Below are 18704 nucleotides of genomic sequence, written 5' to 3'. Positions count from 1 at the left end.
AGTTGAAGTACAATAATGTATTTTTTCTGCATTGTAGTTAACATGAACACTGATTACCAGAAAGTAAAGATTGTCAGAGCCAACTGGTAGTGAGGTGAAAGAGTAGTGATATACCCTCTTCCTCTGGTTTTCCTTCCCTTTAGAGTGTAAATGGGAATGGGTGCTTATCTTTTCCTGAAAGTTAAAGGTAATATTTATAAAATATTTTCTTAGGAATCATCCTTTATCTTCCAGGGCTGAGGAAATTGGGATTTCTAAACTTGATTGACATATCTGTATTTTTTTAAAAAATCTGGTGTTTTTATCTTCTGCAAGCAAACCCTACATTTTCATAAACTTGTAAAACTGGAACATTACGATCTTCTTGCTTGATTAGTTTTCACTATTGGTAAAACTTGGAGAGTTGTACAACTAAAATACATATATATCAGCAGGATTCTGAACCATTCTTGATTAAGTTAGTGTGTAGAACCTAGAGAAGTGAGAATCATATAGTTTTTGTAAGCTTCTAGATCTAAATTCCCATGTGTAGGAAAAGCTATAGGAGCAAGTTAAACAGCACCAAATGGAAACAATCCAACTGACTCGGAAAATGGGACATTCCACAGGTCGTTTGGCCTGGGTTCTTTTAAAATTCAGTATCCTGACAAAGTAAAAAGGTAGGAGGTTTGCTTTGGACCAAAAGAGAATAAAGGAAATCAGCATATAAACCTGATTGAATCCAGGTTTGAGGCAAAAAATTTATTAAAGCATTTTGGGGACAGTTAGATAAATTTGAAGAATATGCACGAATTTTATCATATGAAGACACTGTCAGTTTCTTTTTTTTTCTTTTTTTTTTTTTGAAGACATGGTCCAAATTTTCTTAAGTTTGTAAATGGTGTTGTGTCTATACAGAAGAATGTCCTCATTTTTGAGAAATGTATGCTGAAGTATTAGTGGTCAAGGGTCATGATGTATGTAACTTCAAATGGTTAGGGAAAATCCATACATATATATAGAGAGAAATCAGATATGGAATGTTAACAATTGTTAAATGTAGGTAAAGGGGATATAGGATTTTCTGTATGTTTCAAAACATTTTACACACACACACACACACACACACACACAGACACACTTAATCTTTAGTATGAAAAGTAAAGCTCGTAAAGCCAATATGTTGGTTGAACAAACAGATTGGCATTATTCGTTTCTGTGCAGAAGGTGTGGGAAAAAGGTACAACATCTGTTTTTATTTGTCCACATACTTGATTTATTGTATTCGGCATCGTATACTTTGAATTTCCAATGTAAAACTTTTTCTCTGCTTTTCTTCAAAGGATGAGCATATTGGCATATAAACATAGCAACTTCTGAAGCTCATTTGTTATAAGTGAAATCTACTTGGAAAAAATTTTTTGGAGAACCTTTATTTTAAAAGGCTTAAAATACATTGTGGTTTTGTTTGCATAGTAGAAAGAACCTCACTTGAGCTATGCTTGGTCACAGATGCAAAGAAAAGTTCATGGGGAAGTAAAGAATAAGTTTTACTTGTGAGAAAAGTAATAGTCTAAAATTCTAAACGAACACAGCCCATGTTCAGTTATGGCAACTATTTGGCAGTGTTTGGTTAGAATTTTGAAAAACCCTAATTTGAAAGCACATAAAAATTCTGATGAGTTAAATCTTTATTTCCTGCCAGTATCGCTTCTGTATTAATTTTTTGTAGTGTATAGTCTGAAATTTGAAAAAAAAAAACTATTTTTTCAGGTGGCTTCTCTATAAACTATTTTGTATATAGACAGAGTTATTTGTGAAATCGTACTGTTATACATGAGAAAAATAATGTAGATTTTTAGGCTTGTCATACCTAAATTACTGAAGATCTCAATTTTCATACACTGGCTCAGCTTTGATAAGGGAAAAGCAGTCTGTTAAGGATTATCTGACATGACTCCTTCGAGGTTCTGTTGTTATTATTCAAGTCTATTAAGTTTGGTTTGAAGTGTATGGATTAAGTATAATGATGCATTCTAATCTAAAGCTTTCTTCAGTTGGCTGGGCAGTGTTGGGTTTAGTATGAGTCATACTTTGTGCGTAGGTGTGTTCTCTGTATAACTACGCTGGCATGTTGCAGTCATAAGTTTCTCCTTTTCTTCCTCCTCTGCTCTCTCCCTGGTATGCAGAGTATTTGATTTCTGACAATGGAGGACAACAACTCTCAATAAGTGACGCCTTCATCAAAGGTAATTCTATCAAAAGCTGTACATGGGACAGTGTGTCTTACTTGTGAGGGTGTACTTAGGGCTTCGCATATTGAAGGGCACCTAACAAGTACCGAAAACAAATTTGGTTATTTTAGTACCATGGGAACACAGTTTTTATATGTATAGTAACTCTGAGGATGTTGGGAATGAAGAATATAAATTTGGACTTGGTTCGAGAGAAGATCTCTGATCAACTGTTTAAAAGCTTTTATAGAATTTAAATTTTGTTCTTTGAAAGGCATAATTTAATGCCTTCCAAATCATGAATATAAAATTAAGTATTGATATATATATCATCAAGAATTCTGAAACTGGTCCCGAAGCCCCCAGGGAGAGCTCGTCCATTTGAGGACCCTGCCTGCCCTGTGCAATTGGAAAGAGAAATGGGGAGAAGAGAGAAAGAACTAACTTTGCCGATTGATTTCTTGGGGACAAGACACTATAGAAGAAGACAGCCTTCTCTGACACCTCCCTACTTAGCTTACTGTGGAGTAAGGACATTTTTTTTTTTTTTTTTTTTTTGGAGTAAGGACATTTTTAAGTAGTTCATAACACTCCACAGCTTAGACCTCAGTTAAGTTTTCATAACTTAGCAGTGTTTCTAAATTCATCTCTGAACATCTGGTTCAACTAGAAGTTTATATAGGCCAGCTGTTTACATAATTAAAATGTATAATTTTTTTGTACCTTGTATTGTGGACACATGCTTTGTAGTGCTGTTCAGTTGAAAGTTTTTTTGTTTGGTTGGTTTGCTTTAAGAGGGGGATAGATTAGAGAATTTTTGTAAGCATTTCCTGCTTTTTTCCGTTTATTTAGTCACATTTTTTAGTAATTACATAGTGAGCATCCTTTTTGCAAAGCTTTTTTTTTTTTTAAAGATTTTATTTATTTGAGAGAGAGAGAGAGAGAGAGCACACACACAGAGGGCGAGTGGGAGAAAGAAGCAAACTTCCTGCCGAGCAGGGAGCCCGATGTGGGGCTAGATTGCAGGATCCTGGGATCCTGAACTGAGCCAAAGGCAGACCCTCAGCTGACTGAGCCATCCAGTCGCCCCTCCTTTTTGCAAAGCTTTTGATATAATCTGTTTTTTTGTCTAGATGCCTTTTCATTCTTTTTAAAAACTTAAGGATTTTATAAAATTTTATGTAAATTGTTATCATGTTTTAATATTTCTTTATAGTTCATTTTTGGGTTTGATCTGTAAAGGTTTTGCTTTGAAAAAGGCCTTTGTTCTAATATTGAGAAAGAAACACTATAAAGAATTATCAGAATAGACTGTCTACACTGTTGTGTACTGGTTCATAGGTATCAGGGCTGAGCTTTCCTCTTTAAAGTTCAGCACCCACATTGTCACGTGTCGTTCTGCCAGCACTCAGAGTTTTGTTGAATGCAGTTTTTAGTTTGTGATTTTACAGGGAAAGTCAGCCCCCTTATTTTTTAATGTCCCCAGTGAAGTAAAAGGATGGTAAAAATCTCTTTTTTTTCAGAAGCTATATTTATAATTATTGGCTTGAGTGTCCTAGTCACTTATGTGAATTTGCTTTTCCCTGTTCTGTCTCTGATTTTGATGGTTGTGAATATTGGAAATCGAACTCACACTTGATTTTTTTGTGTATTTACACATGTCCTTGCCTTTTTGTACCAACAGTTTGAATTGGCTGAGTTTAAAAACTTAAAAAGATAAATCAGCTCTTTCTAAATCTATTAAGAGCATGGCGTAAAACATAATGGTGAAGTACGATTTCTTATTTTACACTCAGAATCCTTATTTAATCGTCGAGTTGAGGAGAAATCCAAAGAGCTGCCTTTCACACCTTTGGGCTGGCATCATAACAACCTGGAGCTGCTGAGGGAGGAGAATGGAGAGAAACAAGCCATGGAGAGGTTGCTGTAAGGCAGGGGGCTTTTGGATGTTAATCTCCCATTTTTATAATTTTCAATGACTTGATGGGGATACGAGTAGTTGTTCTTCCTCATAAAGTCAAAAATACTAAGATTTCTTAGGAAATAAAGCCTGTTCTGATGAAATTTCTTATAAAACAAGAGTCCTAAACTGCGATTGTCTGTCCCAGTTGTAATTTATGTATTAACATTTCGTTGAATTAAAGGGGTTATCTTAATTGAAGATACTCACAGATTTCATTCATGTATAAAATCATGAAGGTACAGATATTTGAAATAAGATTGGCTTAGGAAGATCTTGTCTTTGAGCCATAATTCCTATGCTTATTTGTTTGTAGACTGCTTATTGCATCTTCAGAATTATTGTCTCTGGCAGTAATAACTGCAAACCTCTTTCTTCTGACATTTTTGTAGTTCAGCTAATCATAACCACATGATGGCACTACTCCAGCAGTTGCTCCATAATGAGTCATTGTCACCATCCTGGAGGGACATCATCGTGTCACTGGTCTGCCAGGTGGTTCAGACAGTCCGACCTGATGTCAAGAACCGGGACGATGACATGGATATCCGCCAGTTTGTCCATATTAAAAAAGTGAGCTCTGCTAATGCGTTTCTAGTGCTCGGAACTGGTGGCATGGGCCTGGTAGTAATTTGTCTCTTAATGGTAATCTAAAAGGGGTTCTGAGTAAGGGGGGGTGGTGGTTTATCAGTCTGCTCTTTGTTAGCAGTGCACTTAGGGGTCATAGAAGCCACCCATAGGAAGTGAGAACCGAATGGAAGGGGGTGAGTTGGGCATGCAGTTGGGAAACCAACCAAAGGTGGTTTCCTTTTGCTTCCCTTTTCTTGACACATCATCTATGAGAAGACCTCTTCCCACAGATTACTGTTAATATTCTAAGAAAAAGCAGTGGATAATTGCCTTATTTAGATAGTAGAGTCCTATATGTATTTTTTGCCTGTGACGTTTGATTCAGTAATGGTTTTAATTGCCAATTTGGTCAGTCATATGGGTTTTTTAGAGTACCAGATAAGACCGTAGAGAGTGGGAGGTGGAAAAATAGTCATGCTAGATCTCAGTAATTATTGGTTGAAGGGAAGAATTATATCCTGAAACTTTCTGTTCTGATTTGATTATATATAGTTAAAATTAAAAAAATGGAAATAAGAGCATCCATCTGACTGGATTCTAATAATGTAGCATTGAGTTTTGTTTTCTTGTTTCATTAGATTCCAGGTGGAAAGAAGTTTGATTCTGTGGTTGTCAATGGATTTGTTTGTACCAAAAATATTGCACATAAAAAGGTAATGTGATCTGTTCAACAGTGAAGTTCAGCAGACAATGACTTGTACCAAGCCAATGAGTTGGGGTACCCTAATCATAGGAGAGAAGGAGAGTGGATAGCAAGGAGCAGTTAGCAGTGTCTGCTCTAGAGGTGAAATTTTGGAAGTTTGGGTAAGGTCTTCAGGGCTGATGATGATTAGGATTTGGATAATAGGATTTCGTGAGATGAGAAGGAAGGGAAAGGATAGGTCAGGCTTTTAGACCAACAGAATGATAGGGTACTGGTTCCTTTCTCCTTTGACCTGCCACATCTTAGGGAGACAAGGTTTCTCTAATAGACGGGAGTCCTTCCAGAGGCCTAGCATTTTAAAACTTGGTTCTCTCTTCTAGGGCAGAGCCGTAGCACTATCACTGGTGTTCTCTTATCCTTCTCACCTTTATCTTTGCCTTCAGGCCTGAGGCCTCTTTCTAGCACTAGCACAAAGGAATGGGGTGAAATAACCTGGTATATTAAGGAATCTCTGAGATCCTAAGGTGCAAAATGAGAAAGGAGATGAGGCCGGAGAAAGCAGGCAAGGGGCTTTGTATCCCATTTAGGGGCTTGATCTTTATTCTGAAGTCCACTGATTCTTAAAGTGCATGGTATATCAGGGTCCCCTGTGGACCGTGTTAAATACATGGATTCCTAAGCCCAACCCCTAGAAATTCTCATTCATTCTAAGGGTGTGAGAGTGTGAGGCTAAGGAAAACGTGGGGCTGCTTTTAAAGTAGGTTCTGCATGTGTTCCCAGTGTCACTGATCATCCCATTTTGAAAAATCGTCAATCTAGCAGTGCTCTCGAACTTGCTGTGCTCCTGAATCCCTCCAGGAACTCACTGCAAATAGAGATACCCTGACCCCCCACCTCCAGAGATACTGATTTGGTTACAGTGAGAGCTTAGGTAGATTTCTAGTGTGAGCAACCTGATGGGCGAACTACAGTCCTGTTTTCACTCTAAGCAGAGACTAATTCCTTTTTTTGTAAGGCATGAAGCCTCCTGAAAATTGTCAGTGATCATTGATAAATAAAACTATGCTTGGATTTGATCCAGTGTCAGTATTTCTGCATAGAATCTTATTAAAACAGGCACATTACCCATCAAGGTAGTAATTTAAGCCAAATTAAATGATCTCTATTGAATTAAGAGGAGAGTATGTTGAGCTTTTCGGTAGAGTTGAAAATTGTATGTGGGAGTGGTAGAAACATATGCATGAATGACTGTCTTGCTTCACTGCCCATGTTTAGAGATAGTCTTTAATTTGTAGTTGCTAAGAACAAAAATCCCCAAGCGTAGTTCCCCAAATGCTGCATTCACTGCTTTAAAGCCATTTGCCAGTTCAGAGTGTATAAGCACGGTCACTCTGAACTTCCATTGCAGGGCCTGGGCTGTTGGGCTTGTGGCTTTAGTTATATGGTTAGGGTTTTTGTCTGAATCTGCCCTTCTAGATACTTTAAGGTTTTCCTTTTTGAGTTCTTGTTACTTGGTTTGGCTTCCCAATTTATCACTGCTTAGAATCTATTCAGGAAATGTTTTCATCCTTTTCTCCCTCCTTTTTCCTTCTTGAATTTTAGAAAGGGTAAATTATGCTTTCAAAGTTGCTTATCTCTAGGAGTTCATGAGGAATCCTGTCTTTAAGCCCTCTTCTTCCATACCATGGCTTGATACCTTTTCTTACAATATTAGGAACCCCCCCCCCAAAACAAAAAAAACTTTAAAGAGTGTAGAGGATTAAGTTAAAATAGAATTAGTAAAGCAAAGCCAATTTTTGAGGAAGTCTGCTTCGCTCTGAGCAATTTGTTTTGAAAAAATATATAAGAATACCACAAAAGAGCTACATGAGAGTATTTCAGAACAAATATAAGGAGATAGTCTATTTAGAAAGAATTATAAACAGTATAACTTAAAGATATGATTAGAGGAGGTCTGTGAAGTGCAGGCTTTAAAAAGCTTTTAACAAATTTTATGTTTTGTAGATGAATTCTTGTATTAAAAATCCCAAAATTCTTCTGTTGAAGTGTTCCATTGAGTATCTCTACAGAGAAGAAACTAAATTTACTTGCATTGATCCTATTGTGCTTCAGGTAAGGACTTCTGACTAAAAAAGCGATCTGCAGGGGTCTTTGTGTACTGTAGGGCTCGCAGACTCGTAACTCATTCCAGCTGGTTTTATTTGGCAGGGAAAGAAACTTGATGGCTTTTGTTTCACTTAAAAAATTATTATAAGGGGCGCCTGGGTGGCTCAGTGGGTTGGGCCGCTGCCTTCGGCTCAGGTCGTGATCTCAGGGTCCTGGGATCGAGTCCCGCATCGGGCTCTCTGCTCAGCAGGGGGCCTGCTTCCCTTCCTCTCTCTGTGATCTCTTCCCTTCCTCTCTCCTACTGTGATCTCTCTCTGTCAAATAAATAAATAAAATCTTAAAAAAATATATTATAAAAGACATCTTTTATGTATTACTTCGGAAGCTTATCAAAACCTCTGTCATTCCTTATTTTGGAGTTTCAGAGTTGTTAAGGGGAATGTACAACTTTTGGGGAATATATGGAAGAAAAAGGGAAACTCTAAATTCTGGCCTCTCTGCCCACTTGGGTTATTGATTTACTTTAAGGATTTTTCTAACTTAGCAGATCCCCAGTGGCAATACCTAGTTTTTAATAGCGTCTGTCCTACTAAAACACGTGTTTCTGGACTGCCAGTTACCTTTTACATGGTTGATTAAGGGGAGTAACATTCGATGGAAATTGTGTGTTTCTCTATGGTTTTTCTTAACTAAGGGACCCGGAAGAGCTGCAGAGGATTCTAATCCTCAGCCTCAGCTCAGCTGCTACACAGGCTAAAACCCTTTTGGCTCTGTTTTAAGAAACTAAAAGTGCTTTTCTGCTGAAAGTGTTCTCACCCCAGAGAGATGCAGCCCTAGCCCTGCCTGGATGGCTCCCTGTGGCCCCACGGCTCAGAGCTCATTTCCTGTTGTACTGTTGAGTATTTGCTTTTGTACATTTTAAATTCAGGCAGCCTCCAGCTGTGCTGAGCCACCTGTGTGGGCTGTCCAAGGTCATCGCAGGGTATTGACTTTTATTTTTGCTAGTGGGCTGGATATGAAGTTACATTGGTTTAAAAAGTTTTTTGCCCCAACTCCTTTTCTCCCCTAAACGCTATATATTTTCATTTGCAGTTGTTCAAAATGGGAGGTTTTCAGGAATGTGTCTTATCATGTTCTAGCAGAAACGCTTATATTCAGTTCCAGAAATATTTACGAAAAGCATTACTTGAATATCCATAGGTGACAATTTTCTGACAGTGGTAGAAGCAGTCACTTTTGTACTGAATTCATAGAAAGCAACAGAAGAAACTTGTGTTTTTTTGGAATTCTGCTTTGTTATTTGGGGTTGTTTTCTCTTGAAATTCAGCTATGTATAACAAAAATCAGGTTTTGACTAGATCATTACCATCCCTGATAGCTCTGATTTACCGTGACTTCTCAGTGGTGAATTGATACAAGGAATAGGGAAAAACACAATTATTGTTTTTGGAGTCTTAGATTTTTTGATGCTGGGAGTTCTCTTAATCTCACTGAAGGTATCATTGGAAGACTTATAGGATTAGATCACAACTGTGTTGATTGTAAGGCTTATCCTGAATGGATTTGTTAAAATGTATGAAATTGCAGGTCTTGGATGAACTGGATTACTGAAATCCACAGGTTAGTGTTTACAGAAAAGTGTATTTAAATTTATCCACTCTATTGTAACTCCATTCCTGCATTAGGTTAGTGGACTGAAGTCTGTTTGTGTTAGAGAAATGTGCTCTGGGCAAACGTGTTTAAGAAACATGATTTAATTTGCTATAAGGTAAAATACATTGTGCTTTGAGACATAGTTTTTTAAACCTTAAACACCTGCCCTGTGAAAGTTTTTAGTTTGATTTGATAGAAAGTATCAGCTGATTTGAGCTCTCTCTCTCTCTTTTTGTCCACTCAGTGTGGAATAACCAAAGAAGCAGCAGAAATTTTGGTAGATACAGGCATACCTCAGAGATTGCAGGTTTGGTTCCAGACCACTGCAGTAAAGCTAGTATTGCAATAAAGTTCATCAAATGATCTGTTTCACCTCCTGATGCATATAAAAGTTATGGGAATGCTATACTGTAGTCCAATAAGTATACAAATAGAATTATACACACACACACACACCCCTTAATTTAGAAATACTTTATTGCTAAGTAGTGCTAGCCATCATCTAAGCTTTCAGGGGGTTGTTCATAATCACTGATTACAGATTACCATAACAAACATAATAATATTGGAAAATGTTAAAAACTATGAGAATTACCAAATTGTGATGCAGATATGAAGTAAGCAAGTGCTGTTGGAAAAAAAAAAGCGCAGATATGAAGTGAGCCAGTGGACCTGTTCGACATGGGGTTACCACAAACGTTCAAGTTTGTAAGAAATGCAGTATCTGCAAAGCACAGTAAAGCAAAGCACAATCAACAAAGTTTGCCTGGAATCAGGAGAAGGAGAAGCAAAGGGCAAGGAGATAAGCAGCCGGTGGCTTCACAGAGTCTTCACAGAGCTGACACTGCTTGGGCCGTTGGTCTGCCCCTGCCCTGCTCCGGGCTCATGGCCTCCTCCCTGATACCCTTTCCTTGCTGGGCCTGGACCAGGCTTCCTTTGGAATACGGTGTTTCGTGTTTAATCATGGCAGTTGTTTATAGTTGCAACTGAGAGGAAGTGTATTTGCCATTCCTGTGCCAAAGCCCAGAGATTAAAAAAAAAAATCGTCTTCTAGGTATACTTTTGAAGCTGCAAAAATAACATCATTTAAAATGCTATTAGGGGGCACCTGGGTGGCAGGTCGGTTGGGCAGCTGCTTTCGGTTCAGCTCATGATCCCAGGGTTCTGTGATCGAGCCCTGCACTGGGCTCCCTGCTCAGTGGAGAGCCCGCCTATCCCTCTCCCTCTGCCTGCCACTCTGCCTACCTGTGCGGTCTAGCTCTCTGTCAAATAAATAAATAAAATATTTAAAAATAAAATAAAATGCTGTTCAATTGCCACGTAATAGGTAGAGTAGGAAGTTAACACATATCAAGGGAAAAAAAACCTATTTTGTTAATAATGGGAGATTTTGAAAATGTCCAGTTTTTGTCAATAAAACAGAGAAAGGTAGAAATACACTCCATCCTGGCAGGTTCATTGCAGGAACAGGCTCATCCGCTGCTGGTGACACTCCCTGTGAATAAGGACTTGCCCAGAACACACTTTAGGTGTGTGGAGCAGAAGTGACAGACGTGCTTACACATTCAGGTGTCCTCCGTGTGGAGCCCAGAAATTTTATGAAAAAGTTAGTGATTTGTATTATTGTTTGTTTGTTTGTTTGTTTAAGATTTTATTTATTTATTTGAGAGAGAGAGAGAGAGAGCAGGAGAAGGGGAGGGTTGGAGGGAGATGCAGACTCCCTGCTGAGCAGAGAGCCTGATGCAGACCTGATCCAGGACTCCAGGATCATGACCTGAGCCAAAGGCGATTGCTTAACCAACTGAGCCACCCAGGCGCCCCGTGATTTGTATTATTTTAATTCTGGTCATTACTTAACAGTATTAATTTGCTTTGAAAATAAGCCTTTGTCAAGCAATTGTATTAAGCTTTGTGTTTTAGATCTTTAACTCTGGCTGTTCTGGGTAGAATATAATCTGCTAGGAGATTGAGATGAAGAGGAAGCTGAAATAGCATCGTTAGAGTTATTTATTTAGATAGCCAAAGAAGAGCTACTCTGGTTACTTTTAGAACATAATGGGGAATCTATACTTTAAAAAGTAGAAATTACTTTCATTGGGGAGTTGGGCTGTTAGATTTTTAAAATTTATTATTATTTTTTTAACATCTGAGAGCAAGCTAATTGGATTCTTGACTTTCATAGTACAAGTTACTAAGAACTGAAAATCAAAGTACGATTAGTAAGTCAGAAAATAAAGTTCCCCTGAAATTCTTTTTAGCATAATCAGCAGTTTAGAATTATGAATAAAACTCTAGGTTTTGTTTGAAGTGACTTGCTTCTGGACTTATTTATGGATGAAAAGAATTTAGGCTTAGGTTATATTAATTGTCAAACTATCCTGATATTTTAATATCTCTAGATCTTGAATTGTACCAGCTATAATAGTTTTGATGGTTTTTTTTTTTTCCTCAGGAAAGGGAATTCTTGAAGAATTATGTTCAGCGAATAGTTGATGTTCGACCCACATTGGTTCTAGTTGAAAAAACAGTATCTCGGATTGCCCAAGACATGTTACTAGAACATGGCATTACTTTGGTCATTAATGTAAAATCAGTGAGTGTTCTTATTTTTCTGTTTTTATATCATTTTTAAAAATCTCAGTTTTCAAATTTATATGTATGCATGATTGATATGCAGGGATCTTTGATTATCTATTTGCTATTCCATATATTGAAAGTAGGACAGTAGACACAACAGCCATTTCATTATTTAAAACTGGAGAACCTCAGGCTGGAAGAAAGTGTAATTAATTATATAGCACTCATTATAGTTATTTACAAGACCAAAGGTGTAATAGATATTAGTTAATAAGTAGTCCTTGTTGAGCTTTCATTTTTTCAGGGAATTGTACAAGTAGAAAATGTTCTCTCTTGAAAAGTTACCCTATTCAGAATAGAGGTCAATTCTAGGAAGTTTTCCCCTTCCCTCCTCAGTATTCTGTGCCAATACATGAAGCTTAAATACCTTTTATAATGTTATTAGTATGAATCTGGTTTGTTTTCATGGGTACATATTGATCGCTAGGCAACTACTTGTAGTCTAATCTAGAACCAAAAGAATTGTTATATAATTAAAATTAAGGAAATTATGTGATTTAATTATGTAATTAAAATTAAGGAAATGATGAGGTTTATTTTTTAATATTAATTTTCCAGAAAAAATTTACTAAGAATTTTATTTTTCTCTAATTTTGTAATATAATGTTTTTCTGTGTTCTAGCAAGTTTTAGAACGAATCAGTCGGATGACCCAAGGTGATTTAGTAATGTCGATGGACCAGCTGCTTACAAAACCCCACCTGGGCACCTGTCACAAATTTTATATGCAGATGTTTCAGTTACCTAGTGGTGAGTGATCTTTAGCATAGATTCACCTGAGATCGAGGACAAGAGGAATGAGTAAACTCATTAGTACTACAGTGTTTACTTTGTCCTACTAATATCTACTATCTATTAATAACAGCTAGTTATAATGTTAGTATCTGTGAGCGTGGTTAGATGAGTATTGGCAACCGTGGTCTGTCTTAGAGGTTTTTCCTCTTACAGAGGTTAGGATAATGAATGAATTCTGTCTGGTTTTAACGGATTGCCACCTAAGTCTTCTTAAACTTTTTATGTTTATTTGTAGAGCAAACCAAAACACTGATGTTTTTTGAAGGCTGTCCACAGCACCTGGGTTGCACAATCAAGCTTAGAGGAGGCTCTGATTATGAGCTGGCTCGAGTTAAGGAAATCCTAATATTTATGATCTGTGTCGCTTACCATTCTCAACTAGAAATCTCCTTCCTCATGGACGAGTTTGCTATGCCTCCCACGTTAACACAGAACCCTTCCTTCCATTCTCTGATCGAGGGGCGGGAGGACGAAGGGACTGCACAGGAGCCATCCAGCGCAAGTCCCCTCACCCGGGAGCCTGACTTCCCCGCAGAGCTTCTGCCCTCCGAGGACGGCAGTTTGCTAGAATCGAGGACTGGGTTTGAGAAGGGCGACCAGGAAAATAAAAGCGTGACCCAGGATGCGGCCTCTGTGAAGCATCAAGAGTATGCCACGACGGCCTGCGCGGCAGGGATCCCCTGTGCTCTCTTCCCGTCGGTCCCGGAGTCACTGTTGCCGCTCCACGTGGACGGCCGGCAGGATGCCCTGGGCATGGAGCAGCCAGAGCCCTTGCAGCACGCGGATGAGCTACAGGATCCCAGAAGCCAGATGAGAACCTTTAGAGACCCTTTACAGGATGACACTGGATTGTACGTGACCGAGGAGGTTACCTCTTCTGAAGATAAACGAAAGACTTATTCTTTGGCCTTTAAGCAGGAATTGAAAGACGTGATCCTCTGTATCTCCCCAGTAATCACATTCCGGGAGCCCTTCCTTCTGACTGAAAAGGGGATGAGATGCTCTACCCGAGATTATTTTGCCGAGCAGGTGTACTGGTCTCCTCTCCTCAACAAAGAGTTCAAAGAAATGGAGAGCAGACGGAAGAAGCAGCTGCTCAGGGATCTCTCCGGCCTGCAGGGCATGAATGGGAGCGTTCAGGCCAAGTCTATTCAAGTCTTGCCCTCGCACGAGCTAGTGAGCACTAGAATTGCTGAGCATCTTGGGGATAGCCAGAGTTTGGGTAGAATGCTGGCTGATTACCGGGCCAGAGGAGGAAGAATTCAGCAAAAAAATGCAGACCCTTTTGCTTATTCAAAGGAAGTACCTGGCACAGCAAGCGGCAGATCAGGAAGCAGAATTGAGGGTGATGAAGAGAAGGGGTTGATTCCGAATGACGCGGTGTGGTCGACAAAGGTGAGGCCACTTAGGTGCACGTTTAGAACCTGTTGAAAAACTGTGCTGTGGCACGTTTAAAACACACACACACACACACACACACAAATATGACAGATTGCAGATTTAGTAAACATTTCTTCCTGTACCTTTTTTTTTTTTTTTTTTTTTTGTCTTGAGTCAGCTATTTTGTGTATTGCTTTAAATATGAAGTAGGAGTATCAAGTAATGAAACTGGGTTTTGAAATTTTCATGCTGAGCTCGCAGTCAGGTATGGGAAGAGCTTGGCGGTAGGCGGAAGGGTGGAGGTAGGTCAAATCCGTGGCAGGCTGACTTGGGTGTGGTGTGATGTGTCCTTGATCCTTCTAATAAGCTTGTGAGAGGGAGCAAGACAGGAGGTTCCCGCAGAAAATGGATGTGTTTTTAGAAAATGTCAGACGTATTTATTTAGCATAAAACACTTCACGTTATTTAATGGTGATAGTGCCCTCCTTCTTTTTAAACACAAATTGAGAAATTAAGGAAGATTTGCTTATGGACACATTAGTAGTAGTGTTTGTAATAAAACTAATGAAAAAAATCCATCTCTAAATCAGGATATGAAATTGTTTAATAGAACAAATAAAAAGTTGCCTAATTTCACCCAGAGTTGGGGAAGTACTAAATAATAATGGGACACTGTTTTCTGTATGATACACTAGTGTTTGTGAGATTGGCAAAAAAGGAAAGTGGTAAGTCATAGTTAATGTGGTGTGGAAAAAAAATCTATAATAAATTGTGTATAAATTGGTGTTTATATACATTTATGTAAATTTATGGAAAGTGATGAGGAGATCCATTTTTATTTCCATGTATATACCTATGGTCCAGGATTCCAATCTTTTATAACCTATTCTGCTGAAATAAGTAAGCATTTTATAAGGAATGCTTACATTTTGTAGGACTATATGTACAGGGAGAGTTGCTGAAGCCTTGTTTCTAGTTGTTTGCAGTAAAAGGATGAGTTAGATCTCATTGAATCACCCGGATAGAGCCCATGATATATTTTCAAGTGTTAAAAAACAAGTAGTGTTGTAGCATCCTCTCATTCTTAGAAAAACGAAATCACCCGTGTATTGTTATGTGGGTGTTTTTGTGTATAAATGCATGTAAACTCAAAGAGAGGTTTTTTTTTTTTTTTTTAAAGATTTTATTTATTTATTTGACAGATCACAAGGAGGCAGAGAGGCAGGCAGAGAGAGAGAGGGAAGCAGGTTCCCTGCTGAGCAGAGAGCCCGATGTGGGACTCGATCCCAGGGCTCGGGATCAAGACCTGAGTTGAAGGCAGAGGCTTTAACCCACTGAGCCACCCAGGTCCCCGAGAATGCATGGTTTTTAATCACAGGGTCAAAGTTAACCACTCTGGGAGGTGGGGTAGCATCAAAGGAGGAGAGGCTTTATGTATTTCTGGAACTTCTTCATTTACCTCTGTACTGTTTTATTTTCAGCAGAGAGCAAATGTTGCCTTTGTAATGACCAAGAACAGATATAAAGTACAAATAAAGTAAATCCCTGAGAATGTGGATTTCTCAGATTGATGTTATATTCAGTCATCAGTTCATATCGTTTCATATGGATCTAGTTCATTAACTATTTACTTCCAAAGTAATTTAATGTGGTTTTATAAGTACTAAAGAGTATTTAGGAAAACAAGCTATTTAGACATCTGTTTGTATTTTTAAATAAACTTTTTGGATTGTTCTGTCTCAAAAATGAATTGCTCCTCTTCTTCATATTTAGTTTCTGGCAGTTTTCAGTCTTCACTGGCACGCTCACAGTGATGGTGGGAGGCAAATCGAGGGGCATATGTTGGGCATTAGAAGCACGCCTTGGGGTTGGAGTGTGGGGCGGCTTCTGGTTACTCATCCGCTCCTTCTCCTGTAGGTGGACTGTCTGAACCCCGTGAACCACCAGAGACTGTGTGTGCTCTTCAGCAGCTCTTCGGCCCAGTCCAGCAACGCCCCCAGCGCCTGCGTCAGTCCCTGGTAGGACTCTTTTCCTCTTGCCCTGTGGCACTGTATTTAACAACAGAATTCCAGCAACTTAAAAAAACATCTTAGCCATTAGACTCTGTTTTTAGGTACATGGCATGTATATGAATTGATAGAACTTTTAAACTTCTGAACTAAGTACGGAATTTGTATTTGTTCATGGGTAAGGAGTACATGAGAAGTACCTTGAGTAAGAGTGAAAAGAATGTGAGGGGTGGAAGAAAATTTGTACGTATAAAAATGAGGAAGTTGATACGTAAAAGCTAGTTTGCTTTAAAAAAAAAAATTTTTTTTTTTTATTTTTAAGTAATCTCAACACCCAACATGGGGCTCGAACTTACAACCCCAGAGATAAGGAGTTGCATAGTCCTCCGACTGAGCCAGCCAGGCACCCCTATACAACCTAATTTTAGTCATTGTGATAATAGTGTACAACTTATGCAGGTTTTCTGTGAGGTATCATTTTCATAAAAGTAGTGAGTCTTTGGCCTTATTAATGGGTTTTCCTAAAACTTAATTATAAGTACACTGATAGAAAAACATCTTATAGTATCATAAACTGTTTAAAATGATATAATAGTCACAAAAGACTACTTATTACATAGTTTATCTTTAGTTTTAAAAGTACTATATGTACTTTAATTTTAAAAACTTGTTCTTGGAGCACTGTTTCTATGATAAAATGTGTTCTGTATTTTAACTGTGGACCCCAGAAACACTTTATTTCTACCAGTGAGATCATTCTTCTAGTGTGTATAGCTCTAGCAGACTGACTTGGGGCTGAGGAACCCATAGGAGTTTTCTGTGGGAATTTATGGACTCCTCAGGCCAAGGCTTGAATAATTTAACAGTGCTGTATATAGCCAAATTCTCTTATTTGTGGGCATTCATAAGTTGGGCATAACATCAGGAATTGGCTCTCCTGGAAGGATATGAGCTGCTGTTCTCCGTGCTCAGTAAAGGTGTGGACCAGAGAACAGGAGATAGGAGTTCTATTTTATGGTGATAGGACATAACGGCTTTGTAAAGGAAACTTCCTGGCTCACAGCTGTTTCAGTCATTCATTATTATTGTTTATACATCCTGATATAGTTTTATAAGATACTAATGGACTGGGAGTGGGTAAGGAGATATATTGTGGCTAGTCAAAACTGTATTATCTGATAAAGTTAACTCTGTTCTATAAGAAAAGTGGAATATTGCCAATTTTAATATACTACATTGTAGGCATATTTAACAGGTAGTCCGTTTGTAGTCTCATGATGTGTCCTGGCTGTGTGGTTCTTATGACACACACGCTCCTAAGAAATGTTGTCTTCTTCTAGGATTGTAACTATGGAATTTTATGGAAAGAATGATCTTACATTAGGAATATTTTTAGAGAGATACTGTTTCAGGTAAGAACAGATTTTCTCCTTATATTCCATATATGCTTTTCTGATGCCCAGAATTTCAACCTAAAACATGAGCATGAGTTGGAGTATTATTCGGCCTCTTCTATAATATCACATGTCAGACTATACCATACAAAGAAGTAATTTCATATTCAACCCCGGAATGTCTTATCTAGTTCATTCCTCAGATCTTTGAGTGTCTAATTATGCTGTGATCCCTAAGACATTTTTTAAGGATGTCCGTTTTTACGGTGATTGAAATGAGAGGCAGGAGAAGCATAGAGATCAGCTCGGCCTTGGTTTAAGTCTTAGTGCTATCCCCTGCCATTTACATGATAGAGAGTAATTTTTACCACCCTCCTCTACAGGGAATAGCAAGCTCCTGAAGTATCATGGATTTCCATAGGTAAAATGAATTGATGTTTTCAAAATGCTAAGCAAATAGAAGGTGCTTAATAGGTGGAAACTATCACTGAGCTGCAGGAGAAGTCAGGATGCTCAGCTATGGGGACCAAGCCATGTGGGTGATACCCTGCTCTGATCGTCCACCGGTTATCAATATTGCTCTAGAGAAAATACTGTACTTTTTGGACAGTACAGTTCTAATTAGCCAGTATTCACTCTACATTGCTTCTGGTTTCATGGTTAATGTGAGGACTTCTTTTGGTCAAAGGCCTTCTTACCAGTGTCCTAGCATGTTCTGTGATACCCCCATGGTGCATCATATTCGGCGCTTTGTCCATGGCCAAGGCTGCGTGCAGATAATCCTGAAGGAGTTGGATTCTCCAGTGCCTGGATATCAACATACAATTCTTACCTATTCCTGGTGCAGAATCTGCAAACAGGTAAATATGCCCTGTTGCTATAGTATTTCATACAATATCATTTATTTCTTTATTTGTATAGTTCTTTTTGGAAGGGGTGGTCTGTGTTATTTTGGATTTATTCGTAATTGAGCTCTTTTATATTTTACCTTCCAGGACTGGGTATTGCATTTAGTGTTTATTTCTTGAAGTTTCCATTTTAGAATTTATCAGTAATTAGGTAACATACAGATACCTTGTTCAGTAAAATTACAGAGATTATAATAATCTGATGCCCAGAATTGACAATTTTCAGTTATGTTTATTTATTCAGCAGACACTTATTTAGCACTGTCTGTGTGCTGGGGACTATATGAGGGCCTGGGCATCTCTCCTGTCCTTTAGTGGGGGAGACAGACTTTTAGCACAACAATGATAGCACTCTAGGATGTTTGTGTCTGTTTGAG

The 18704-nt window shown here is 38.4% G+C and overlaps 1 protein-coding gene across 11 annotated transcripts in view; it reads left to right on the top strand.

The window, feature by feature from the left end:
* Positions 1-18704, top strand: part of PIKFYVE (phosphoinositide kinase, FYVE-type zinc finger containing) — a 78828-nt gene that overhangs the window by 32784 nt on the left and 27340 nt on the right. For 9 of the 11 annotated variants that reach the window (XM_082689991.1, XM_082689988.1, XM_082689996.1 and 6 more), the window contains 11 exons: positions 2169-2228; positions 4010-4139; positions 4566-4746; positions 5382-5456; positions 7451-7558; positions 11658-11798; positions 12465-12591; positions 12872-14031; positions 15934-16034; positions 17366-17437; positions 18108-18279. In XM_082689991.1, coding sequence (XP_082546117.1) covers positions 2169-2228; positions 4010-4139; positions 4566-4746; positions 5382-5456; positions 7451-7558; positions 11658-11798; positions 12465-12591; positions 12872-14031; positions 15934-16034; positions 17366-17437; positions 18108-18279 — 2327 coding nt within the window. The remainder of the gene's footprint in view (positions 1-2168; positions 2229-4009; positions 4140-4565; positions 4747-5381; positions 5457-7450; positions 7559-11657; positions 11799-12464; positions 12592-12871; positions 14032-15933; positions 16035-17365; positions 17438-18107; positions 18280-18704) is intronic. The other 2 variants (XM_082689994.1, XM_082689995.1) reach the window with 1 other exon arrangement.

The sequence above is a fragment of the Mustela nivalis genome, assembly GCF_964662115.1.
Source record: "Mustela nivalis genome assembly, chromosome: 11".
In the NCBI taxonomy this organism is placed as follows: domain Eukaryota; kingdom Metazoa; phylum Chordata; class Mammalia; order Carnivora; family Mustelidae; genus Mustela; species Mustela nivalis.
The sequence above is the reverse complement of the archived record's forward strand: the minus strand, read 5'-3'. Positions and strand labels throughout refer to the sequence as shown.